Source organism: Adiantum capillus-veneris, chromosome 28 (assembly GCF_014529385.1).
Source record: "Adiantum capillus-veneris isolate H3 chromosome 28, ASM1452938v2, whole genome shotgun sequence".
Taxonomy (NCBI): domain Eukaryota; kingdom Viridiplantae; phylum Streptophyta; class Polypodiopsida; order Polypodiales; family Pteridaceae; genus Adiantum; species Adiantum capillus-veneris.
This window is the reverse complement of record NC_140958.1, coordinates 9,405,008-9,432,735: the sequence shown is the minus strand read 5'-3', so window position 1 is coordinate 9,432,735 and position 27,728 is coordinate 9,405,008. Positions and strand designations below refer to the sequence as shown.

The 27,728-nt window shown below is 43.0% G+C and overlaps 1 protein-coding gene across 1 annotated transcript; it reads right to left on the bottom strand.

Moving 5' to 3' along the window:
- Nucleotides 1–21,758: 21,758 nt before the first annotated feature.
- On the bottom strand, nt 21,759–22,496 carry LOC147420042 (uncharacterized). The gene has a single exon (XM_086504482.1). It carries the CDS (start codon nt 22,494–22,496, stop codon nt 21,759–21,761), a length of 738 nt encoding a protein of 245 aa, XP_086360608.1.
- Nucleotides 22,497–27,728: the final 5,232 nt, after the last annotated feature.

Below are 27,728 nucleotides of genomic sequence, written 5' to 3'. Positions count from 1 at the left end.
GTTAGTGTGCCAATTTTGGCCGATTTGCAGTGATTGAAGGAGACTAAGGACATTCAATCTCGGATGCTCTTCCACCTTGATGAACGGGCGTCATCTCAATAGCTTCCAAGGACGGAATCTACATCAGGAAGGGGGGCATGTTAACCCTCACGGACACCCTATCACCTTCAACGCACGCATACTATTTATTTGATTGAGTCATGGATTGGGCTTGTCTATCCAATAGGTGTGTAGGTGATCGCCGATGAGAGGCGCACCACTTATCTTATTTCTATAGTAGTTTTGCAACGATCGGCCACTATGGGCGCCCATGTGTGAATGGGCCAAACTCTTATAAAAGGTCCATTTGACCTAAAAATCCTCATTCTCTGAGGTGTAAGCTAAGAAGTGCTCTTGCTCCATCTCTGTCTCCTTCTCCTTCGTGTGCTCACCGGTATGTGTGTGTGTGTGTGTGTATGCTTGAGAGAGAGAGAGAGAGAGAGAGAGAGAGAGAGAGAGAGAGAGAGAGAGAGAGAGAGAGAGAGAGAGAGAGAGAGAGAGAGAGAATATGCGTGTGATCGAGCATTGTGGCGGCGAGACGGTTGAGCGCGGCATCGACGGTGGCTCCTTTTTCTTTGCAGCACATGATCCTTCACGACGGAAGCATTGAGCGGTGAGTGACACACCCCTGCCCCTTTGAGCTTGCTAGTCTCTTCTAGTTGTGTGTTTGCAGCCTTTCAAGGCTCGCACATAGTGCACAAGCAAGTTCCTAGCTTCAACACGTACGACAAAGCATACAAGAGGCCATTCAAGAAGTTGTTGAAGCACACATCATCTTTGTGCTTGAGGACAACAACCTTTATGCAATACATGCCAAGAGAGTGACACTACAACCCAAGGATATGAAGCTTGCATGTTGTTTGAGGGAAGACTTTGAGCAAAAGTAAAAAATATTTTTTTGTATTTACATCCCAATTTTTGTAGTCATCCAATGGAATCAAAACTCTCTTTTTGTACCCCAAATCAATAATGAAATAGATTCAAATTTGTCTTTTCAATGTGAAAATTCATTCAAGTCCTAATTCAATCTTGTCGTTTCCACGTGTTGTTGTGCAACTTTTGAATGACAGTGTTGCATTGGTGGGGTGGGTTACACACTCAAATTTCATTGAAATTCATGCTTCATTGGCCTTGTGAGGGGTAAAGGAGTGCATTTAAGGGGCAAAAATGCCTAGCCATAAGGGCAAATAGATCAACCAAACAAGGGTCCCTATTAGTGACCCCTATTTGCCTGATTTGCATGCCCTTGTGGCCAAGATTTTTTGGCCCCTAAATGCACTCCTCTACCCCTTAGGAGGCTAAGGGAGCAATAGGTTCAATGAACATTAATTTTTTGCACACCCACCCCCCAATGCGATATTGGTCTACCCATTAGACTTACAAAGGAGAATTCCAATAAATTTCTAAAGGAAAACTCATATTTTTCAATGCTATAAGTAAATGATACATAAATACAAGAGAACACAAGATAGAAAGGTAATCACTAGGTTTTCATTAACACATCAAAATAGAAAGATTACATTATTCATTGGGTGTGTCCAAAACTGACTCTGCCATGTGTTTGTATCTCTCTAGTGCATTGGGGAACCAAGAAGTAGGGAATGTGCTATTGCCTCAGGGTCTGTGGACCCAATAAAGGCATGCATCCTGATTTGGGCCAGAGCCTTGCCATAGAAGCTAGTCCAAAATGTACCATATGCTAGTGATCTACCCACATGTAACACTACATGGGCAGTTTGGGCAATGGTGCTAAGGCACAAAACCTTAATCAATCCCTTCAATGACCATGTTGTCAGGAATTTTTTGGATGTGCATAAAGTCACTAAGTCATGCCAAAAAGCTTGCCCACCAGCCTCGTGTGTATATGTGTACATAGCCTTGCAAGTCTTGAAAGTGACCATGTAAAACTTCATGTACAAAGGTGTGATTTTTCCAAGCTTGAATGCTGATGTTTTAGGTTGTTCAAGACTCCAAAATATGGTTTTCAATAAGTATTTTCAGCCCCTCTTTATAGCTCGTGAATCGGACTTGTACATCATGAGTTATGGGCATCCGAAGTGGGCGGTCTCAACTTAGAAGGTGATGGAAGGTGCATGTGACAAAAGAAACTGTGACAACTTGAGGGTCTAAGATTAAGCTTCCCAACTTCCCATTAGTTCTCAGCTTCTCCTCTAAACAGGAGGACTTCTCGGACAATTTTCCCCGAGGCATAACTTGCCGCTCCGGTCACCGAATGACCGGCCGTAACACACAGCTCGAAGCCCATCACCTCGGCCATGTTTCATGGGGATTATCCCACAGGAGAAGAGAAAAACGAAAAGTGGGGGGTATATAGGGCACATTGGGTGCCCACTATAGGGTATCAAAGGTGAGAGGAGCTCTCTCAAGGCTTGGCTATGGGGGCTCGTGGGCTCATGGGAAGGGAGATGGTGCATTTTTTCTATTCACCGTGCCTAGATAGGTGCCTGGCCACTTTTTTTGGTCCCCGACCACTTGTCCCTACCCCATTCCTTGGTCAAAGGGTCAATGGCAGCTCATTTTTTGCCCCAAAAAGGCCTAAAAGGAGCCAATTCAAAGATGTCTTGAGAGAGAGCCTTATCAGCTAAGAAGAGAGATAGAAATCTTGGGGATAAAAGATAAGAAATCCCCCATTTTAATAGCTGCAACACCTACACAACTCCTAGAGAGCTCATTTCTGAGCAAGAGAAAGGACACCTCCATATTCAAGTGGCCATAACTTCTTCATTTCTCATCTGTTTTTTGCCTATAGATACTCTACGGACATCTCCACAAGACGAGCTTTGTCATGATGTCCTTGGTTTATCCTAATTTGAGTGTGTCTCATGCTTGAAGGGTTTTTCATAAATTCCCACAGGTGGTTACCACATGTGTTTTTGACCGTGCAATAGTTATTCCTTCCAACGGTGTGGCTCATGCAAGGCTATAGAGGCATTCATTTTCCTTCTTGTTTGCACTCTAGAATCATTTTGGTGCCCCCATGGAGGATCAAGTGCTTCTATGCTCCAATTCCTGTGAAATATGTCTATTCTGCAAGCAGAGAATGTCAAAGGGGTGTGGGTACTTATGGACAATTGCCTATGTATGTGCAAATTGTGGACATCACTTGAGGCTGTCGTATAATTGGGATTGCAGCCTTTGGAGGGTCATGAGGTTTTGTGAAGCCAAGCACTGGGGGCTGAGCTACCCAAAGTGAAGTGGATTAGGTACTGGAGCGATCCATCGACATCCCTTGAGCTTTCAACGTTACATGTAAGTGTTTTTATGGCAATCAAACATGGCGGACGAGTTCCCATAGTTTCATGGATTGCCTAATTAGAATGCACAGACTTTTATCAAAAAATTGGAAGTCAATTGCTTACTGTAAAATATACTAGACCAAACTATATTGTTGCGGCTGCTGCAATACAATTTACAGGATGAGGCAAAAGTTTGGCTACACAATCATGAAGAGTTGGTGCAGACACAAACTACAGGGGTAGTTTTGGACTACAATTGTGTGAAGCAAGCTTTCCTGGAACATTGCAGATCCATTGAAGTACCTGATGAAGTTTGGCATGAAATTTTGGGGTACACTCAAAAGAGTAATCAGAGTGTTGATGATTCTGTCATACAACTCACCCGTTTTTTATGGGATAAATGGGCACGAGCTTTGGGAAATGAAATCCTTCCATCCATGTCAAAGAAGAACCATTTTGTGGCAAAATTAAAAGAAATTATGAAGTTCAAAGTTGAGCTGAAAAGGCCCGCCACCTTTGAGGAAGAAGTCACTATCACCAGAGAGAAAGAATGGAAGGATCAAAGACTCAATGAGTATGGGAAATGTCCCTGTGCAAAGTAATGGTGGCCAAAAGGAAAAAAATTAGGTAGAGGTTGGAGCCCAACCTTCTCAAAGGGTTGCTAATGCTGAACAGTTACAGTGGAATATGTAAGACATGATGATCATAATTCAAGAATTGTGACTCGGTGTCCTTGGAGGAGGAGGTGGTCGTGGTCGCGATCGTGGTAGAGGGATGGCTCAGGCATGTGAAGATCAGCCTAATGCTAATGCAGATTGTGGACAAGGCGTCTTTGATCCATAGAGGAGGTTCATTCCTACTTGTTATAATTGTGGTGAACAAGGTCACATCAGCACTTATTGTTCAAATCAAATAAGGATGGGAGGTGATATGTTCCCACTCCCCCAGTAGATTCCTAACAGAGATAATTATTATGCATTGGATATACAGGGAGATCAAGGTACTGAATAGGAAAAGCAAGCATCAACCTCTGGTGGTCATGTGCGTATTTTGCAGGTTGAAAAAAAGAAGCAGATGTGCTGTATGTGGGCAAAAGAGAGAGGAAAGGCTATGCTGCACCTGGTCCTAGCAAAAATAAAGGGAAATAGAAAGAGGGAAATGATGCAAAAGCCAAGAGGAAGAGAAGACCTCGTAGACAGTTTGAAGTAGCAGATCTACCTTTGGGAGAAGGTCAAACAGCTTATAGTTTAAAGGAAGACTTGATTGGGAGGAAAGTAGATTGTACTTTTGGATAGTTGATGAATATGGTGCCCAAACTCAAGAGGAAATGAACGTCATTAGTGAATCCAGAGAAAGAGCGGAATCATGGACAGTCAGAGTGTTGGCTGTGGGAGAGTTACCCGCTATTTGTCCTATGGTGAACGCTTAGCACAAAGGTGTGGCCATGGGAGAGGCCTACATTGATAAAGGTGCTTAAGTTTGTGTAATCACACAGTCATGTGTCGAGAGATTGGGTCTCATTATATGCGGAAGCTCTGGGTTTTGGATTCGACTAGCAAACCATGCCAAAGTGAAGTGTTTGGGATGATTAAGAAGTTGGAAGTTGAAGTCTTTAACGTGAAGGTTATAGTAAAATTTCATGTTATGCCAGATGGCCTGGGAGCTTTTCCTCTCATTTTGGGATGACCTTGGTTGAGAGTTGTTGGTGTTGTGCAAGATTGGGGCAAGGGCACAATCTGTGTGTATGGCAGGAAGGGGGAAAAGAGGGTGTTTGATATGACTACCAACAAGCAACCTATGGCACTAGAATATGTGAGTGAGAATGATGAATCCGAAGTTACTAGTGAAGATAGTTCTGAAGATTCAAAAAATGGCTCTACTTCCAGCTCCAGTGATGAGGGTGAAGTGTCATTCTTGTTGTTGGACGAGGAGAAGAGGGAAGTGGGTGAAATGTTGCAAGTGTCAGGGAATATAAATGCTTCAAGCCATTTAGAGCAACTTGAAGAGTTGATGCAACCTTAATAGGAATTTCCATTGAAGAGAGAGTTGATTCAAAATATGCTGAGTATTGATTTGATGCAAGGAGAAAGAAGGGAGTACTTAAAACTGTTGGACATGTTTCCAGATCTTTTCATCACTTCATATCAGGAAAGAAGGGGTTTTGTTGGGGATCCTGTGAAGATTGAACTAGTTGAAGGGGTAAAGACAATATGATCAAAATTAAGAAGGATGGGTAAGGAGCAAATGAATTCTTTAAAGGAAGAAGTAGTAACCTTTTGGATGCAGGGTTCATTGTGCCAGTTGATAATGCTAAATGGGTGAGCCCTGTAGTGGTCACTCCAAAGAAAGATGGGCGTTGGAGAGTTTGTGTTGATTACAAGCCATTAAATGCAGTGACGAAGAAAGATCCTTACCCTTTGCCTTTCATTGATCAACTTTTAGATGCAATGGTTGGTTTTGAAAGATACAATGTCTGTGATGGTTATTCAGGATATTTTCAGCTTATCCATTCTCTTGAAGACCAAAAAAAGGCTACTTTTATCATGCCATGGGATTGTTTCTGCTTTTGATGCCTTCCTTTTGGGTTGACAAATGGGCCTAAACCTTTTGAAAGAAAAGTGGATTGGGTCCTTACCCCGTTCCTTGGGAAGTCTGTCAAAGGATTCATATACAGTTTAAGGAAAGAGCATGTTCAAAAGCTTGAAATGACTTTTGCAAGGTATGATGAATGCGGGGGTCAATTAAACCCTAAAAAATGTCATTTGGTGCAGCCACGGGTAAAGCTTCTTGGACATGTGATTTCAAAAAATGGGATTCAAGTATATCAAGAGAAAATGGAGGCTTTTTTGTTGCTATCAACTCCAAAAGATACTAGAAAGTTGGCCACTTTCATACAGAAGGTTAAATATATGTCTCGTTTCATAACTTTGGCATCACAACTATTGTATCCATTGCAACAAGCAGTTAAAAATGATCCCTTGGAGTGGTCGCGTGATTGTGATGATGTTTTTGACAGAGTCAAAGAGGTTTTGAGTACACTGTCCATTATGCAAGCTCCTGACTACTAAGAAAAGGAGTTTTATGTTAATCCATCAGTGGGAGATGATGCCATGGGGGCCATGTTATTGCAAAAGGGAAAGGAATCTCAATGTATGAAGCTTGTTCATTATGCTAGTAGAGTGAAGACTCATGAAAGAGATTTCTCTGAAATTGAATTGGTGATGAGACCAGTATGGTGTATGCTTGCAGACGATTCAGACACTACTTGCTGCAAAAGTCATTCACCTTTCTCACCAGTTATTCATTGCTTCCCAATTGTTTAATAATTCAAATATATAAAAAATAGTGATGAGATGGGTTATTAAACTTCAAGAGTTTAATTCACCTTTTTGGTGGAAGAGAGTACTCGGGCTACCCTGGCAAATTTACGCACTTATAAAGACACTCCTGTTTTGGTTAAAGAAGAAGTGGTAAGAAAGAATAAAGTTGAGACTCTTGACATTTTTGATGCTTCACTGTTACACTTTGATGGTTCTTATTGAAGAAGTCATGATATTGCTTCTAGAGGCGTAGTCATTTTTGATGCACAAGGAAAACTTGTAAGGAAGCAAGGGCTGAAACTTGATGCAAAAAGAAACATTGAAGTAGAATACATGGCTCTTGAAGGTGGTTTGCACAATGCCTTGCTAGTGGTGAAGCAAGTATTGGGAGTATGGAAGAATAAGAATCCTAAACTGAAGAATTTATGCTTCAAGGTGAAATCATTGCTCAAAAAGTTCAAAGCATATATGGAGTTTGCAGCATATTGAGAGGTCTCAAAATGAAGAAGCTCATGATGCTGCCCAAGAAATGATCACTTGTGTGTTTGTGCTAAAGGAAAATGCCCTTTTATATCATGGGAGGGAAGTGTTATCAAAGGAGATGGATTTTCTGTTGACAGGTGTCCTACCTGAAGGTTTACCATCCTCCAAAAAGTATGATTTTATAAGAAAAGCTAGGAAATATAAAATGCTTGATGATGTGCTTTACATGAAAGGAAGCGATTTGGTTTTTCGTTGTGTGCCCTTGAAAGAGGAAATCTACAAGATCTTGGAAGAAAATCATGAGGGATCTTGTGGAGGCCATTTTGCCATGAAGATCATGTTGCATAAAATTTTGCAAGAAGGCTATGTATGGCCAATCATTCAACAAGATGTTAACCATTGGTGCGTCTTGTTTGCCTTGCCAAAATTTTGAAGTCAAAAACAGACAATTCTAGCTTTTGATGTGTTTGAAAAATGGGGTCTTGATGCTATTGGACCCCTACCTATGACTAGCAAAAGAAATGCTTACATTTTGATAGTAGTAGATTATTTATCACAATGGGCAGAAGCCAAGGCTGTCAAACAAATTACTAGTAAAGAAATGCGGAAATTTGTCTATGAGCATATATGTTGTAAGTTTGGTGTGCCCTTAGAGCTACTTTTTGATAGAGGACCAAGATTTACAGGAGAGCTGTTTGATTTCTTATGCGAGAAGCTCAATATACAGCATAGGTACAATTCTCCTTATTAGCCACAATGCAATAGTCTCAATGAGAGGTGCAATGGAGAGTTAGTGAAGATCTTGACAAAGATGAACAAAAAACATGGGAAGCCTTGGGATTGAGAGTTTCCTTGTGCATTATGGGCCTTCAGAACTGCAGTCAAAAAGAGCACATGACTTTTTCCTTACCACTTGGTTTATGGAAAGGAACCTTTATTGCCTATTGAAGTGGAGATTCCTGCACTCAATTTATTGTCATTGGGAGATGAAGAGCAAAGAGACACTTGTCAGTAAGATTTACAATGTTCGCAATTTGATAGAGTTTTAGCTTTGAGCTATTATGAAGAAGTGTCAAAGAAGGCTCAGCGAAAGGCTAATGAATGTGCACAGGATAAGGGAATTGAAAAGGGTGATCTGATGTTGCAATACAATAGTAGGTTGGACAATACCTTTCAAAAAAAGTTTTAAATCAAGTGGGAAGGTCCTTTTACTAGTTGTGAACAAATTTGATAATGACACATATTAGTTGGCAGATTCAAGTGGTGCTCAACATAAATATTGTATTAATGGTTACAGATTGAAGAAATACTTGGCCCATTTGATGACAATCATGACAAATGAGATGCTATCAATAAAGGAAGACAATGTGGAGACATTTGAGAATGTAAATGAGGTTTTTGGGAATGAGCTGCAATAGTTGTTCACCCTAGGAACCTTTGCTTGTCATGAATGATCAAGTAGGCAAGGAAGGGTTGGCAAGCTATGTCATGTATTTTTTTGGATGAGCATAAATTCACTAAGTCATGCCAAACAGCTTGCCCACCAGCCTCATGTATATATGTGTACATAGCCCTATAAGTCTTGGAAGTGACCATGTAAAAATTCATGTACAAAGGTGTGATTTTGCCAAGATATTTTGGGTTGTTCAAGACTCCAAAATATGGTTTTTAATAAGTATTTTCAGCCGTGCTTTGTAGCTCGTGAATCAGACTTGCACATCATGAGTTATGGGCATCCAAAGTGGGCGGTCTCAACTTAGAAGGTGATGGCAAGTGCATGCGACAAAAGAAATTGGGACAACTTTAGGGTCTAAGATTAGAAATGCTGAGGTTTTACATTTTTGAACATAGCCGAGGTGATGGGATTCAAGCCGTGTGTTACGGTGCATCATTCGATGACCGGAGCAGCAAGTTATGCATCGGGGAAAATTGTTCGAGAAGTCCTCCTCCTTAGGGAAAAAGCTAAGAACTAATGGGAAGTTGGGAAGCTTGAGGAGATTGCCATGTGTCATGTGTTGGGATTCATGCCAGCTGGTTGGACATCCCACTTACTACTAACCCATCTACTAACTTAACAATTATAAACTTATTCTTTAATACAATAGAATAAGGAGCTGCAACAGGATTACGTTGCTCAATGCGCTCCACCCAAAGCAGGCCTCTCTCTCTCTCTCTCTCTCTCTCTCTCTCTCTCTCTCTCTCTCTCTCTCTCTCTCTCTCTCTCTCTCTCTCTCTCTCTCTCTCTCTCTCTCTCGCACTTGCACTAGTACACGCTTCCCGTGGCACCTTCAACTGGTATCAGAGCAGGGTTTGTGCTTGCTGTTTTTTGCGTCCGTATGCACGCACTTTCAAAAGTACAAACAGGTTTCTGATTTCGGCATCGAAAAATTCAGCGTTCCAAGAGCGTTTCCACCAGGTGTTTTAGGGTTTTACCCCCCTTTCAAAGCTGTTTGTGCAGTCGAAATCTTCATCCGAGCTACGCTTTAGGAGTTTTATTTTTCAGCTCCACTTTTGCTACAGCTACATGTACAGGTACAGGACACAGGTGCAAGTTGTTCAGAGACTATTTTGGGATGGTTTACATCCGTTTTATGGCTATTATGTGTTATTGAGATGGTGTTTATGGGTTGATTAGGAGCACTTTTTGGCATCGACATTGTCTCGGGTTTTTTTTTTCAGGCATCCATCTCCTCACAGGTTCTTACATACATACAAGACATTCAGGTTTCTTACAGGTTGCAGTGTTTAGCATCAACACACATTTCAATAGGAGTATTTGATGCGCATATGCATTATTTTGGCACTTTTGATAGTGCTTGAGCTATTTTGAGAGCGGTTTTACTCCTGGGCAGGGGTTTGTTTACTGCTTGTACATTTTGTTTGGCGCCTGTTTGAGCACGTATATTGCACCTTGCAGTATTGTTGACAATGGATGTACGTTGAGTTGCAGAAACTGCCATATGTACCTTTTGTGGAGCCAATTTGCCTTATTTCTGGCAGTCTCGACTGTTTCTGAGACTCGGTTTGGAGGCCCTTTCTGAGACTGGGCTGGTTTCTTGTATGCATAACCTTTTGTGAGGGTCGATAGCGTTGCTGCACCCAAGGTGTGTCGGACCATGGAAGGTGCCAGCAGCAGGTGCATGACATCAGGTAGGGTGATCGGAGAATGCTTCAGCGGGTAGCGAATGCAGATTTGAGCCAGTTCCATTGAGATATGTATGCCATATGTGACACTTCGCAGGTCAACTCATGGTTTTTTGGAGCTCTACTAGCCGAAAGCTTAATGGCGTGTGTGCCCATTTGGTGGACAAGTTCACCGGGATCGAAGATTGTGATGGTCTTGGTAGTCATCACTTTGTCGTCGCCGGGTATCTCGATGCCCCGATATTTTCTATGCGGAGATACATGTGTTTTTTTGCGGCCATGTTGACCTTGGCGCACGAGCACAGATCATTGTGCTAAGGGATGCAAAGCTATACATGGATGGTCGACCGCAGCAGTCACTATTTAGGGGAATCTCTTTGGTGGTCAGATCGGAATCAAGGTATGCGGATATCAAGGTAGTCGGAGCTAAAGACGACAACACGACGCAGATTGCTTTGCTCGCGGGAACATGGTCCAAGTTATAATTCCAAAAGCAATATATATATATATATTTTCTTAAAAAGTGGTCATGCTAAAAAACGTGCTGCAGCTGATAGAAGGTGGCGCCATCTGGAAGGAGGGCGTTGTCTGCATGAGGGCTGGAGGCCTCAAGTGGCTAAGGTGGCGGCATTGCATGCTGAGGTGCCATATTGGGGGGGCCGCCAAAGGGGCCACACGGAGTCGGCAGGGGCTGTTGAAGGGAGGATGGCGGGCTGCCATATCCAACAGCAGGCAGAGGAGGACGGGCCTTCAAGGGCGCTGCAGGAGGGCCACCTTGAGGGGATTAGGTGACAAGTCGTGAGGAGCTGCAGGTGAGCAAGGCCGCCAAGTGGAGAGGTGAGGAGCTGCATGGGGAGAACTGGCGGAGCCAGGCCGGGACCAAGTGGAGGAAACGGAGATGGCTGGTAGAGGCCGAGAGCAGCAAACACGGACAGTGGGCTAGGGAGCAGATGCTACAGGAAGGAAGACACGCCAATTAGAGGCCGGGAGGAGGAGGCTGCAATGGGCCGAGGGTGGTACCACATAGGGAGGTCACGAGGGACGCTGGGCCGGGAGCAGGGTAGAGAATAGAGGAAGGAGGGCCACGGGGTGGCATGCCAAGAGGAGGGACATCACAGAGGAGCACCAAGGGTGGCCAGTAGGAGCAGATGGGAGAAAAAGGCCATCACCGGGGTGATGAGCAGCAGTAGACCGGGCTGGGGGCCGCCAGTTGAGGGTTGGTTGCCCGAGGGAGAAGGGGTTGGTGTGTAGGGCTATGGGGCTTTACAAGGGCTGTACAAAGCGTCAGGTGCTGGGGAGGCAAATGCTGCAATTGAAGGTGGGCTGTGAGGAGCCGCCAAAGATTGGCCTTGGAGTAGAGTGACCACCTCTGCAGATCATAAGGGGAAGTGTAGTGGAAGAAAGTCGCCAGTTGGGAGCAGGGGAGAAAGGTTGGAGGCTGGTTATGCTCGTAGAGGATCATCCAGGAGAAGGGAAGCAATTATGCTCTAAAACACTTGTATTATGGACTCCATCATTGTCCAAACTTTTAATGGGATACTGCCATGATATTGGTCCATTCCACTCGCAAACCAATGATTATTTTCGCTCGTCCTCATGTCTCGTTATGTATCAACCTTATGTGTGTTTTCAGGGTGTGTCGAGTGCATGAGTTTACCTTATGGGGAAACATTATAGGCCGCCAAGCAGGTTCTTTTTTTTTGCATAGGAATTTGTGAATGTCAAAAGTTTTGTAAGTGATGAAGTGTGTGAAATCAGGGTGTCGATGTTGTGTTGCTTGGTATAAGGTGCTTTGAAAGAGGTAGAAGCTGATTGCATGCGAGGAGGTTGGGTATGGGCAGTCGGGGATGTTCAAGTCTATGCACGAGAAGTAGTCGTTTGCATACAGGTTGTCTGGGTGTGTGTTTATTAGGGGATAGGGGTGCTGTGAGATCAATGGGCTACAGAGAGGCATTCATTGAGTGTGTTGGTGGTTTTCCGACTTCCCCCTTTCCAGCGTGAGGTTTTCTTGAGCTGGGGGATTCTCGAATGTTGAGATCCTTTCGGTGATACAGGTTGCTAGAGTACCCCTTTTTTGTGGCCTCGCCATAGGACATGTATAGAGAGGGCTAGGTGCATTTGACGCCATGTTGGCAGTCTTGGGTTAGCTTTTTAACTTTTTATGCACAGTTAGTGGTTGATGTGCATGTCTTATGCTCCGAGAGCTTTACTTTTGATGCATTACTGATCTCTTGTGACAATTTTGGACCGCGATTCTGTCAATTTTTTGAGGAAAACTCTGTTGAATTTTTCCCAGAATTACCAGTGTTTATAGCCATATTTATCTTTAGGCTGTAGCCATGTCATCTAGTGGTTAAAAGGATATTTACAATATCTGGAAATTTGATGGGACAAATTTTGCTATCTAAAAAGAGAAGATTCAAGATGTTCTTATACAAAAAGGCCAACTGGATCCTATTATGGAGCGCCCAGAGGGCAAGTATACAAATGTTGAGTGGGAGAAACTTGTTGGTAAGGCCAAATCTACCCTCCGTTTGCATTTGGACAAATCTGTGTACTTTACTATAGTTGGAGAAAGGACTACTACAGATGTATGGGATAAGTTGTGTTCCAGTTATGAGAACAAAAGTGCCACTAATAAGGTTTTCTTGATGAAGAAGCTGTTTGACCTTCGTACGAAGGAAGAGGGCACTATTTCTACTCACATTAATGAGTTCAATATCATTTTCCTCAGTTGACCACTCAGGGTTTGGTCTTTGATGAGGAAATCAAATGTATCTTCTTGCTATGCAGTTTACCCTCATCTTGGGATACGTTCTGTACTGCAATTAGCAACTCAGCACATGGTACCGGTCTAGTGTACAATGACGTCCTTGGGAGTCTATTTATCGAGGAGATTCACAGGAAATATCTCGAAGGCAAGAAGGATGGTGATGCGTATGTTGCTAGTGATAGACAAAGCGGTCGCACTCAAAGTCGAGCCAAAAGCAAGGAACGTGGGGGCTCACACAATAAGTATTGGGGTTCTATGCATAATGTCAAGTGCTATCACTACCATAAAAAAGGGCATGTGAAGAAGGATTGCAGGAAATGGCAGCAAAGCAAGAAGGATAAACAATCCGCTGGAAGAGTCTCTATAATAGGAGCATTTGAATACTCTAGCACATTGACCGGATTGTTATGCCACTTACCTTTGACGTATTGGTCTTCACAGCAGATCTACCTGTCGAGGCTCTTATTACAGAAGATGTGCATTATGCACAGAATTGGATAGTATATTCTGGTGCGAGTTTCCATGTGACACCACATAGAGAGTGGTTCTCTACTTATTCTCACTCTTGTGGAAAAGTGAGACATGGTGATTCTTATGAACTAGACATTGAGGGTGTCTGAAACATCAAATTGCATCTAAGGAATGGCTCGCACTTTACTTTATATAATGTCAGACATATGTCCAAGTTTACTAAAAGCTTGATTTCTATTGGTTAGCTTGATGATTTGGGCTACACCACTACATTTGGCAATGGTTTGTGGATAGTACGCAAAGGTAATCTTGTTGTACTCAGAGGTTAGAAGCATAGTACCTTGTACTCCATGCATGTGTCACATGTTGGTCATGATTACATATCTATAGCCAAGCTGCCGTCTTACTGAGTTGTGGCATTTCCGGCTAGGTCATATTAGCTAGAAAGGAATGAGAACTCTGACTCGTTTTGGCTACTTATCTGTCTTGTCTTCTGTTGACTTTCCTGTTTGTGAGCATTGTATCTATGGAAAACAGACTAGGTCCGTGCACTTACCATTGGGTCAAAAGCAACATGAACCTCTAGATTTAGTACATAGTGATGTTTGTGGTCCTATGTCAACAACCAAATCTCTGGGGGGGCCCAGCTATTTTGTGACATTCATTGATGACTCTACTCGAAAGGTGTGGGCATATCCTTTGAAACATAAGGATCAAGTTCTTCGTGTGTTCCAAAAATGTCTGGCACTCATTGAGAATCAGTCTGGCAAGAAACTCAAGAGGTTACGGACTGACAACGGTGGAGAGTATGTCATCAAGGAGTTTGAAAAACTTTGTGCTAAAAGGGGGATTAAAAGGCACTTTACTGCACCATACACACCAACTCAGAATGGAGTTGCTGAGTGCATGAGTCATACAATTCAGAAAAGAGTCACAACCATGCTTTCTAGGGCAAATATCACAAAAGGCTTCTGGGCAGAATCCGTCTTGATCGCAGTGCACATTATAAATTGTTCGCCTAGTACGCCATTGAATTATAAGATTCCAGAAGAGTTATGGTCTAAACGTAAGCCCCAGTACCACCATCTACATGTTTTTGGTTGTGAATCTTATGCTCACGTGCCTAAACAACTTCGATAGAAGTTAGAGCCAAAGCCACACAAATGTATTTTCATTGGATATGGTGCAGATGGAGAGATGGGATATCGTCTTTGGCACTCAAAATCTCGTCGAGTCATCCGTAGTTCAGATGTGATCTTCAATGAGCCAAAGATGCATAAACAACCCATCAAGGAAATAGAGATTCAAAGAGTCACTTTTGAGGATGTTGCCTCGGAGACAGTGAAATCAACTCAGCGGGCTAGGGATGTACCTTCCACTAGCAATTCTCCACAGGGAGCAAATAGCAATGGTCAAGGAGTGAGATGGTCTACTAGAGTCTCTCGTCCACCTGCGCATTTCGAGCCAGGTCTTGATTACATCATGTTGATCGATTGCAGTGAGCCAAGCTGCTACCAAGAAGCCATGATGACGGATGATGTGGTGAAGTGGGAGCAGGCTATGGAATCTGAGTATAACTCGATTCTAGCTAATGACACTTGGGACTTGGTAGAACTGCCAACTGATGCAAAACCTTTACCTTGCAAATTGAGTTTACAAGAAGAAATTTACCTCAGGTGATCCAAATCCAAAGTACAAGGCTAGACTTGTAGCCAAAGGGTTCAAAGAGCAAAAGGGAGTCGATTTTGATGTTCAATCTTCTCGCCTGTGGGTCAATATGACAATGCTTAGAAACGTACTTGGTCTTGTAGCAATTGAGGACATGGAACTTGTATAGATGGATGTGAAGATATAATTTCTTCACGGGGATCTCGATGAGGATGTAGGTGTTTAAGATTCGGGAACAGTGATGCATCCATCATGGGTTGTGTGGATGTAGACTATGCGGGCTGTGTCGACAATAGGAGATCGACATCTGGCTATGTCTTCATATTTGTTGGAGCAGCAGTATCTTGGAGGTCATGTCTTCAAGATTGTACATCGTCTTCCACTATGGACGTAGAGTATGTTGCATTGTTGGATGCAAGTAAAGAGGCTGTATGGTTATCTTGCTTGGTCAAAAATCTTGGCATTGATAAGACTCCAATGATATATTGTGATAGTCAGAGTGCTCTTGCATTGGCAAGGAATCCCGTGTTTCACTCCAAATCGAAACACATTGAAGTCAGGTATCATCTTGTGAGAGATTTCTTGGTCAAGAAGCTCATTGATATGGTCAAGGTACACACTGACGACAACCCAACAGATGCTTTGACGAAAGGCTTATTTTTGGAGCGGTTTACACATTGCAGTGAGTTGATGGGTATAGGTTGAAGCCACTATATTGCTTCATGGTTGTACATACCAGGTCACTTGGGCTGCGTTGACCTTCAAGTGGGAGTTTGTTGGGATTCAGGACAAGTGGCCAGACATCCCACTTACTACTAACCCATCTACTAACTTAACCATTATACACTTATTCTTTAATACAATAGAATAAGGAGTTGCAACAGGATTACGTTGCTCTGTGCGCTTCACCCGTAGCAGGTCTCTTTCTCTCTCTCTACTCTCGCACTTGCACTCACACACACTTCATGTGGCACCTTCATCATGGGGGTTATCTCACCTGAGAAGCGACAAAGGGAAAGTGGGGGATATATAGGGCACATTGGGTGCCCACTATAGGGTATCAAAGGTGAGAGGAGCTCTCTCAAGGCCTGGCTATGGGGGATCATGGGGAGGGAGATGGCATATTTTTTCTATTCACACTGCTTGGACAGGGGCTTGGCCAATTCTTTTGGTCCCCAACCACTTGCCCCCACTCGACTCCTTGGTCAAAGGGTCCCGACAACTCGATTTTTGCCCAAAAAAGGCCTAAAAGGAGACAATTAAAAGATGCCTTAAGAAAGAGCCTTGTCGGCTAAGAAATGTTGGGATAAAAGATAAGAAAGGTCCCATTTTAATAGCTACAACACCTACACAACTTCCAGAGAGCTCAGTTTTGAGCAAGAGAAAGGACACCTCCATGTTTGAGTGGCCATAACTTCTTTATTTCTCATCTCTTTTTTGCCTATAGATACTCTACAAACATCTCCACAAGATGAGCTTTGTCATGATGTCCTTGGTTTATTCTAATTTTGAGCGTGTTCCATGCTTGAAGGTTTTTTCATAAATTCCCACAGGTGGTTACCACAGGTGTTTTTGACCGTGCAATAGTTCTTCCTTCCAATGGTGTGGCTCGTGCAAGGCTATAGAGGCATTCATTTTCCTTCTCATTTGCATGTTAACAATGTCATGAAGTGAACTTGGGTAGTTAAACCATTTTGCAAAATGGTGACATTGCTAAGGGGTATTTGTGCACCAGTGCAGTGGGCAAGGGAGGAATGTGGTCCAAAGGCTATCCAATTCCGACTGGTCTATCCCTATTCCCCTTGGTATCCAAGTCAATGCATGACTTGGTCGCATCCACAATGCTAGACTCAATATCAGGAGGAGATTGCACGGGCATAGGCTTCCTAGAGACAACCACAACCTTCACCTGCGTGGCCTTAAAATCCTTGTTCAAGACATCTAGTTGCTCCGCTGTCAAAACCTCCTCGCAAAAAAGTGTGATAGTGTCAGCAATGGAGTTGCCAAGGGCCAACAACTTGGTCTGAAGGGCATCTAGCGTGGAGTCAAGGAGGAACTTGACACTATTGCAAAATACACTTAGGCACTCATCCATGTGGAGGCCAAAGGCATTTTCTAAGTCATGTAGAAAAAAAAATCATCCCCATTTACCACCACCAGTGCCACCACCACCACCGCTAACAAGGGACTGATCTCTACATTGGAGATGGCATTGTTTGCTGGCAGAGGCACATCCTCTGGAGGGGTGCTAGTTGTAGCCTTTGTTGGTGGTCTTTACTCTACATCCTCAAGTCCCCTAGGGTATTGTAGTAGCAAAAGTGTGTGGCTCTTGGCGCCAGGGTTCATGGGGACACCCTACAATTCCTTGCCATCCTTGATCAACGTACCAATCTACGAGTGTGGTAGTCTCACCTCCTTCAAATACAGCTCCTCAATGAAAAGAAAGGTAAATGTGGAAGTTTTCTAGAGTACTCCCCCCCCCCCCCCCCCCCCCCCCCCCAATTTGCACTTCTTTAGCGCCACCACCCCTATAGCCTACTCATCAACAAGGAAATGCCTTGTACCAATGACAATTGCTTGGGAAAGCATTTTAGTTGCTTGGCGAACTAACGGTCTTCTCTGTGAATTAAGCACAAGAGGTCCCAAGGCACCCATATCCCTACATGTGGTAGGATAGCCATTGCATGTTTCATGATGTGCTCCTCCATGAAAAATACCTTCTCTACAAATGCATTGATGTGGACATCAATTATGGCAGCAAGGTCGAGGAGAAGAGTGTGAAGCTCTATCTTCGCTTTGTATTTGGTATCTTCCAAGAAGAGCATAAAGAGTGATGGAGGGGTAGATGTGGGTAGAGAGCCACTCATAGAGGCAATTGATGCTTCCATGTTTTCATTTGAGAGCAAACAAATAGTGGAAGAGCTCAAGAGTTGTGTGTGAAAACTCTAAATGAGTTATTGAGACCCCCTTTTTTGAATGATGGTTATTTTTTATAAATCCATTTTTCTAATATTACATATACACAACGAAAAAGACTCATAATGATACCAAGATTTTTAGAATTACACAAAAACTTAACTCAAATAAATTGTGCATAAACAACTATAGCTCAGTAAAAATCATATTATAAATCCAAAATGTACCAAAGCTGGGAACTTATTCAAAAACATAAGAGTAATGATTCTGTAATGGCAAAAGCATAGTTTCATCCACACACCAATCCTCATGGATCTTCATTTTGTCTTCCATTCTCTTGCTAGGAAATAGGACGTAGCTAAGAGATATTAAAGTAGTTTACTTAATGGAGAGAGATAATTTTCACACACAAGAGACTATAGAGTAGAGTAGAGTAGAGAGAGAGAGAGAGAGAGAGAGAGAGAGAGAGAGAGAGAGAGAGAGAGAGAGAGAGAAAGAGAGCACACATGATATACGTGGTTTACCCAATGTGGGCTACGTCCACGAGAGAGCAACCACTCAACGGCTTTAATACTTCAAACTAGAAGTAGGTTACAAAGGGATTATCCCCTTAATGGAGCTCTCGCGCTTTGCTTCACTCTCACCACCTCACATCAACTTCACAATGCACCACAAAATCCATTTTGTGTGTAGAAGAGGCCTCCTTTTATAGGCCAAAAGGAGAGGCAGCAACGTGTAGCCGCCCTTGTGTAGACAAGTCCAAGTTAAATTCTCCCATGTGCTCATGTGTGTCCCCCCTTGAGAAGAATATTCCACCTAGAAATTGGCTACAGACCATTGAATTTGGTCACCGGCCAAAGAGTTTCCTTCCACCAGCCACCGGCCATTGACTTTTGGCCATTGGCCAACCGATCGGCCATTTTTTGATCACTTTTCAATCACCATCTGGTCATAATATTCCAGCAAAAAGGAAATATTTTGGCGTGAACTTTTGGTTTTTTGGCAAAATATTTTTGCACCATGGCTTCTCCTCATAATGGGAGCCTTACAAATGTGTGCTTTTAAAACTAAAAGTTACAAGGGGTAAATCAGGCTCCATACTTAACAATCTCCCACTTGGAGACTAATCTCCATGCCAAACGCGTGACTCCTTTCCATCCAAGATTCTTATCCTTGAATGTCCATTGAAGATGAGAAAAATCTCAACTTCTTCTTGTTACATACTCTATTTCCGTGGTAGAAAGTGAGACCACTTTCTACAGCTTTGAAGACCAGCTTACTATTGTGCCTCCAAATGTGAAGACATAGCTAGTAGTTCTCCTTCGAGTATTTTTGTCACTTGCCATATATGCATCAGCATACCCTTGCAAGAAAATATCAGTGCCTCCAAAATACAAATCATTTGTTTTTGTCCCTTCTAGATATCTAAGTATCCACTTCACAGCTTGCTAGTGCTCTTTACCCGGATTGTCCCTGATTCTACTCACAACTCCCACTGCATGTGCAATGTCTGGTCTAGTCGAGACCATAGCATACATTAGAGAACCTATCGATGCAGCATATGGAACTTTAAACATATAGGATACCTCCTCTTGTGTGTTTGGACACATATCTTTGGTTGGTTTAAAGTGACTAGCCAAAGGTGTAGAAACCAATTTTGTATCTTACATTACAAACCTTTCTAGTACCTTCTTGATGTAATCCTCTTGAGATAGCTTTAGTGTCTTCTTTGTCTTGTCCCTTGATATCTTCATACCAAGTATCCACTTTGCAGCACCTAAATCTTTCATTGAAAAAGATTTAGAAAACTCCTCTTTTAGGTCTTTTACATCTTGCATGTTAGCACTTGCAATCGGCATGTCATCAACATACAACATTAGGATGATGAATTTCCCATCTCCCAAATTCTTTGTATGGATGCAATGATCTAAGTTGCATCTCCTAAATCCGTGATCTAGCATCCCTCAATTGGAAGTCAAGTACACTCTCTTGACACTCTTCTTTAATCTACAAACCATTTTCTCCTTACACTTTACTTCATATCCATTTGGTTGAAGCATGTAGATTTCCTCCTCTAAGTCACCATGAGGGAACACTGTATTTACATCCATTTGCTCAAGATTTAAGTCATGAGCAGCCACAAGGCTTGAGACAAGCCTAACTGAGCTCATTTTTACAACATGAAAAAATATTTTGTTGAAATCAATACCTTTCTTTTGAGAAAACCCTTTTACCACAAGCCTGGACTTGTACCTTTTCTTCCCACCTTCTTCCTCCTTCAGCTTGTACACCCATTTGTTTTGCAATGCCCGCTTACCTTTAGGAAACTCAACCAACTTCCATGTTTGGTTGTGATGTAATGATTTCATCTCCACTTGCATGCTCTTCATCCATTCTTCTTTGGATTCGTGTTGCATAGCTTCTTCGTATGATTCCCGCTCTCTAGAATCTGAGTCGCTGCGATGGACGTCCATAGCATAGCTCTCACGCATCAACATAAAATATCAATACAAGGGAAGCGACCAGGATGAGGCATGGAAACTCACTAGGGTGTCATTCCTAATGAAGTGAACTTGATGAGATGCAACTACTAATCTGCAAGAAAATCATACGCACTAAAGCCAAGTAATCTGCCTATGTCCTTCTACACAACTCTATAGTCATCATGCCCGTTTACCATGCAAATCATATCGGATTCGCACGAAACTTGAAGGGAAACTACAGGGGACTATCAGGAGCATATCCTATCACTGTCACAACATTCTGGAGAGGTACAAAGATCGCGATCGTTCGTCCCAAAGTCAGCAAAAACAGTGAACAGGTGATCCTAAAGGGTCGTTTCAGGGTCCCTAATTCCTCTCCTAGGGTCAAAACAACATAAAATACGCGTTTAAACACTCAAAACAGCGATTTAAGGTCTCAAATTCGTAGTTAAAAACCTACACCAAATCTTGAATGATTACACTTGAATGGGAGAGCAAAGTAAGAGGAACACAATGCAATAAACGAACCTAAATTTGGATTACCGTAGCCACAGTAGCAATGATTACAAGTTGGAGCAAGATAGAGCTCTCAAACGTACGCTGTCTTCTAAGTTTTTGATAAAAGAAGATTATGTTCAAACTTACAAAATTGACCTTTATAGTTTAGGTCTTTACAAATGGCTTGTCCGGCCAAAAGCTCCTAAACTTCTAACTGGCTCTCTTATATACAATTGCTCCCAGAAAAATAATCATAAATTCTTTTACAAGTTCTCGGCTTAGAGATGCTCTCTTACAAAAGAATTTTACAAGGGTTTCCCACAAAAATGTGCCTCCTTCTCTAGAAACCGCAGCTTCGTCCGCCAAACACTCCCCCCTTCCTTATCCTTGCACGTCCTTGTGCATGTTCAGAGCTTTGGTCGTTGATGGGGCTCCAAGAGGCAAGTGTCGCTGAAAAAGTTCGCGTGCGGAGTACGGCCTCCAGGGCTTCTTGATGCTGTCTGAAAGGGTTTTCACTTAGTGTGTGCTGGTATGCTACGTACCATGCCTTGAGGTCCTTCGCCATAGGATGAAAGATCCTTGAGTCAATTTCGAAGAAACCTGTGATGAAGGCCTCTTCAAACGTCTGCAAGTAATGTGAAGGCAGGTACATTAGTCTTGAGTACATTGCCATCAAAATATATCATGGCGGTGAATCTTGGAGATTCTAGCAAATCCCTCTATGCCCTTCGAGGAACAGGTTCCACAGATGATCGTCGCCTTCAGTGTCTTTGAATACCTGGATGTAGGTGAAAATCATCCGGGCTATCTTTACCATCATCTGACAAGCCACATCGGGGACGTCTCGCAGTAAGGTGATTGTCGAATTCATAGTGTTGACTACATAGGCTAATGTAGGAGGATTTTGCGATGTCAGGATTGGGTAGTTCAACTTTTGCTGCCTCAAGCCTTTCCATGCGGCAAACTCCTTCCATGTGCGTCTTCTAGGGAGTGGGTAGAAAGTAGGATCTATTTGAATGTGTTGAGGAGCGTTGTGGTAGTTGGTTAGATCCTGTGGCCGCTTGTCCAGCCACTTCTGCCTCCATTTAGGGTGACCTTCGATGAGAGCCTGAGCTTCTTCAGTTGTCAGTGCTACACCTTCGTAATCTCTGTCTTTGTTTTGTGGCAGGGTCGGCCGCATCTTCTCCTTCCATAGGATTGCTTCATGGCATATCAAGGGAAAAGGTAGGTACTCATGGCCAAACCCCTCCACCTGCTCTTCTGGCTGTAAGAACGCCAGGGCCGCTGACTCCATTATCTTCTTTTCATATATCATGTAATCTTTTGCTGGTGCCTCTGGCATGTCCTTGATGGTCCGAGTTAGATCATCTCTTATGTCCAGATTTGCCTCTGCTGATCGTTGCTCTTGTTCTCCTTGGTGTGATGTTTCAGGCAAGTCAGGCATTTCTTATCCTGACAGCAGTTGCGGTTGCACTTGGGCTTCCTCTGTTCTGATTTGCGATCGAGAACTCAATACTTCTTTTTCTTTGAGCAATGTGTCACTGATCTGCTTTTGAGTCTCTAACTCGGCCCTTGCTTGTGCGAGTTGCTGCTCCAGCTCTTTCACTTTTTTCTCGTTGGCCACCGTCCGGGCCATCATTCTCGATAAGAGCAGCTGTCTTTGAAGTTTTTCTTGCTCTAGCTCCCCTTTCAGCGCCGCTAGGGTGTTCACTACTGCAGCATTGTCTGATGTGGAGACCAATGCCCTAGCAAGTTCTTGGTTTGCCATCAAGGTTGTTAAAGTGCTTTCGACACTGAGGTATGAGCTGTTAACCCTCTGGAACCTTGCGTTTTCGTAATCGAGATGCTCCGTCGCTTTCTTTTGTCAAAGCTTGGCATTCCGTTTCCTTGGCTGTCAACTCCGTCCTAACATCCACTAGGTCTTTGATCAGAGACTGAGCCTGCTGTCGCTCAGTGTCTCTTTCCTGCGTTGTGAGCTCCAGTTGTGCCCGCAGGCTCTCTAACTCCTCTTGCCCAGATTTTTGCATGTTTTGAGCCTTTTGTACCTGCTTTTGTTTTTCCCTTCGCACCACGTGCTGGCATTGGAATTGTTTTTCTAGATCTTGCAAGGTTTTTCTGTAGTCAAATTTAGCCACAACCTGACAGGCTTCTTGGTACCCTATTGCTTCAGTAGGGGGCATAGACTCTTTTTGTGAGGATGATGGAGGAGGAGGTGGTGATTTTTTGGTTGATGGAGAAGGAGGAGGAGGAGGAGATTTGGGCGAGGGAGGAGGTGGTGATTTAGGCGAGGGAGGAGGTGGTGATTTCTCCACTTTTTGTACATGCCTCTTTTTTGATGCATCTTCTCTTGGATGTGAAGCAGACGCGTCCGCTTTTCTTTTCTTTAAAATCTTTATTATTCTTTGGAGAGTCAAATCCGCCGCCCATTGTGCTTCCACATTCCTCTCTCTTTGAGCTTTCTTTAATTGCTCTGCTTGGTTCGTATCTTTAGCCGCTTCTTTCTCCTTTGTTCCTTTAGTGGACTGAGAAGAAATGTCCACTTCTGCAGCCTTTTGTTCCGCTTCTAACCTTTGTTTTTCAGCCCGTATGCGAGCTGCATTTTCTATTCTTGCTTGCTTTCCTTCTCGAACCTTCACTTTTCTGTTTGTTGTGTTGCAGCAGCTCTTGCTTTTCTGTTAGCCCACAACTTGGTCCTTCTTTCCTCAATTCTTTGTTGGGCCTCTGCATATGCTTTTTGAAGGTCAGACGGAGGCATTGTACTTCTTTCCCTCTTTCTTCTCTCAAGTGGTGTGGTGGAGTCTTCCTCCTCGCTTTCTTCAAATTTTGATGGTCCTTTGTCTTTTGACCCTTGAGAGTTTCCCTCGTCTTCAGTCTCCGTCTTTTCTTCATCAATTGAGCTTTTGTTGGATGCCTCGGCCGAGCGCGATGATGTTGTGCTAGTGGTTGTCCTTACTGAGTGAGCAACCAGCTTTGCTTTCTGAATCAAGGCCGTTTGAGATTTGGCCCCGCCGGTAGGTCTTCAATCATTCCCAAAGCTTGGTATGCTATTCTTGTTAGCATTGGCCCTGCACTCATGTAGCTTTTGTTCTGTGCCGAGCCTTTCAAATTTGCTTCGATGAAGTTCTCCAAGATGTAAGAACCATAATCGCATCGGATGGTTCTGTTTTCAATTGTTGCTAGAACCATGACCATTGCAATGTGCAGGATCGGCTCGGTGTAGCGAGGAGGCTTTTGTACCCTGAAATGTTGAGAGATCAATCTCATTGGTAACTCTAGGTCACCGTATATCATGTCACTGTACTTGTACTTGTTTCTTTTTGCTTTGATAAATGACTTCTCGTTATCCAGTGACTTGGTCTTTGCCAGCAAGTCGTGTTGCCCTGGAAGGAAGTCTTCTCGTTATCCAGTGACTTGGTCTTTGCCAGCAAGTCGTGTTTCCCTGGAAGGAAGTGCAAATCTTTGTTGATGATTTCTTTGGTGATCTTTACTTTTACCTTTGAACCATCCTTGTCGGTGAGCATTGCTTGCCCATCATATTGTATCGAGCTCATGAGCTCGTGGGCCCTCATGTAGTCTGTTCCCCATGGCTGCAATATGAAAAACTGCTCCAAATGGACAGCCCGCACAGCTTCGGTGACCTGCGGCCTTCGGTGGAGATTCCATATTTCCTGTGGCGTGATAGTCGTCTTTACCATATCACCATTAGCATCCCTAAACTTCGCGATGAAAATATGACCAAGAATCTGAGCTAGTGTTTCATCTGAGATGTGAGCTTTTTTGTTTATAGAGAGCTCATCCACTTTATATGGTGCTGCTGTCCACTGCCTTGCTTGCTTTTGGCGAGGCATTCTGTGTCATTAGAATCACAAGCTGTCAGGATTTTCCTTTCGCAACCAGTAGCATTTAGACTTTTAGTAAAAAGCACTTCAAAAGTTAAAACTGATCATAATTTGAACAAATCTCATCCATTCTTGTCCATATTTCACCAGTGGGACTAGGAAGACTAGAGCTATGACTGATTGAAATCTGAGCCAAATCGGGGCCTGAGGTACACCGATTGCGATCGTAGTACAGAGGCCAAATGAGATTTGATCACATGAGTGGTTTGATGATAGCTAGAAGGTCATTTTGGTCCACTCTGTCTGTTATTTGAACCACTTTTGAGTTTATAAGTCCCAATTTTGGGTTACAAGGGATTTTTGGACTAGAGTTTGATTTTTCATGGGTTTTTGATGTCCAATTGGCTTGAAACTTGATGTGTGACTTTAACAAGATGTGTACAAGGGATCTGTTAGGTTTTGGTCAAAATCTGATGCTGAGGTACACCGATCGCGATCGTAGTACCTGGGATTTTTTGGGTGAAAACTGGATGTCTTTGGTCCCCTATGCTTGCCTAGCCCACTGATGATTTATTTTCAAGTTTTGGACTTAAAATGAACAAATTAGAGCAATTTTTCACTGTTTGATCTTATTTTACTAAGTCTAACCATATTGGGTTTTCCTGATGAATTCTGGTTGGAGCCTGGAGTTAGTTGATGTTAGTTTTTGAGCTTTTACTGCTTCCATGATGTGTTGCTATCATCAGCCTACTCCGCTGTCTGATTCTGACTTGATCAGGCACTTTTTACCGCATCTTTGGAGATTTTCCAGACTTGGGTATTTTTCAGGTATTCTTTGGATACCAATGGGATAATTGGGCATCTCTAAGTCTCCTTTTAGTCTTTGACATTAGTTCAGCCAAATTCTTCCCTTGTGTGATCACTCGAGACTGAAATGGTCATCTCTGTCCTTGTGGAAGATTCTGAGCTCCATTCAGGATTTTCTACTACTGTGCTAACTCCTAGTTGGATAGGTATGACTTTCAAACCATCCGTCATAATTTTCAATCAAATTTTGGTATTTGTAGGTCAGTTTTCCCGATTGGGGTGTGTTTGACAAATTTGGCCCATTCTATGAGCAAAATTTGTGCATTTTTCATGAAAATTCAAGAGAGTGTATCCCTCACTGGGTTCTAAGCCTAGGCCATGTCAAAATTTCTAAAACTTGCAACTGGGGGCACCGACCGCGATCGTACCATAGATCCCAAATAAATTTTTGACACCTGTAGGTTGTTGGCGAAGTTGAGGGGAGGCTTTTTGCAAATTCTGTGTCAATTTTGGTCAATGGGGTACACCAATCGCGATCGTTGTACCACCACCAAACTGAGATCTGATCATATGACCTGGTTCTTGACATTGTGGGGAACACATTGATGTGTTCTGTCCCTGAAAAAGTTTTGTCATGATGCCTCTAAGGGCCCTTGACCTATTTGACTCAATCCGACTTTGATTTGATCCATTCGCCCGTTTGTGCAATGATTCGCGCTTGCATGCGTAATAGACTTGATCTTTACTTGATAAGGAACATATCTGTGAAATCTGGTATGAAAGGCTGGCTCCGAACGTCCGTATGGGTTAGAAATGTTGTAGCTCGCTCTAGGTCAAGAAGCTCTCTTCTTCTCTCTCAAAATGTGAAAATGAACAATGAGCTAGAATTTGGCCTGCCTCACCCATATCTTCCCGAGGTTTTCGTGACATAGGTATTATTTTCATCACCTTTGATCCCGATATAATCTGCATACCATCTGTGGGTCAAACCGTTCGTCATTCTGGTGTCGTATGACCATTTGATGCGATTCTGGCGAAATGTGGTCATGATCATTAAGGCTGAAATCCGACATCTTCAGATTAGCTTCATATCTTCCATGCTTGATAACCCTATCATGATACTTTGGCGTTTGCTTCTAGAACTTGATTCCGACACTGTGGGCGATATTTTTTAATTTTATTGAACTCTACAAATGAAAAAAATAACAAACACACGCATTATGTACATATATACACGTTGGACCCCTTAATGGTCCTGACTGCTACTAGATTCAGCAGTTACTCTCCCCTTCCTAAACTGAGTCGTCCTAGACGAAGGTTGTGTGCATGTGTATGGGTTTTGAAATCTGTGTCTATGCACGGCCGTGTAATGTGGCCCTATCCTCATGTTTGAGACAATGCATTGGGAAACAAAGTGCTGTGCAAGATGCGGGGACTGAATGTAATATTCAGTGGCTTTGGATGGTGAGGCTAGCTGTTTATGGAACAGAAGAGCTTGCAGTTCAATTGCTCTCTCCTTGATTGTTGGGTTTTTGATGGAAACTATTTTTGGAACCCATTTGTATTCAGTTTTTTTAATATTTGCCAATTTTGATGTAGGTTCCTGAATTTTCTTAGATTTTCATTGTCATTTTGCTAGTTCAGGCTTTCTGTGTTGATTTTTTGGTCTCCGTTCGATCTTTGTCGTCGCTGAATTTTTGGTTGTCTCCAGCTTTGGTTGCCATTTCCATTCTGGATTAGCTCCTGAAGGTCTTTGATATGGTGTTGTTGTCGCCGGGAGTTGTGACTTGGGCAGCCATATCTGTCTCTGTTTGTTCTACATGACGGTTTTCTTTATCCATACTTTTCGAACAGTCATTTTCTATGTTTTTGGCTGATGAGCTGATTGCTTTTTGTCAATGGGGATATGTTAGCAGGTCGCCGCGACGGACGTCCATAGCATAGCTCTCAAGCATCAACATAAAATTATCGATACAGGGGAAGCGACTCGGATGAGGCATGGAAACTCACTAGGGTGTCAATCCTAATGA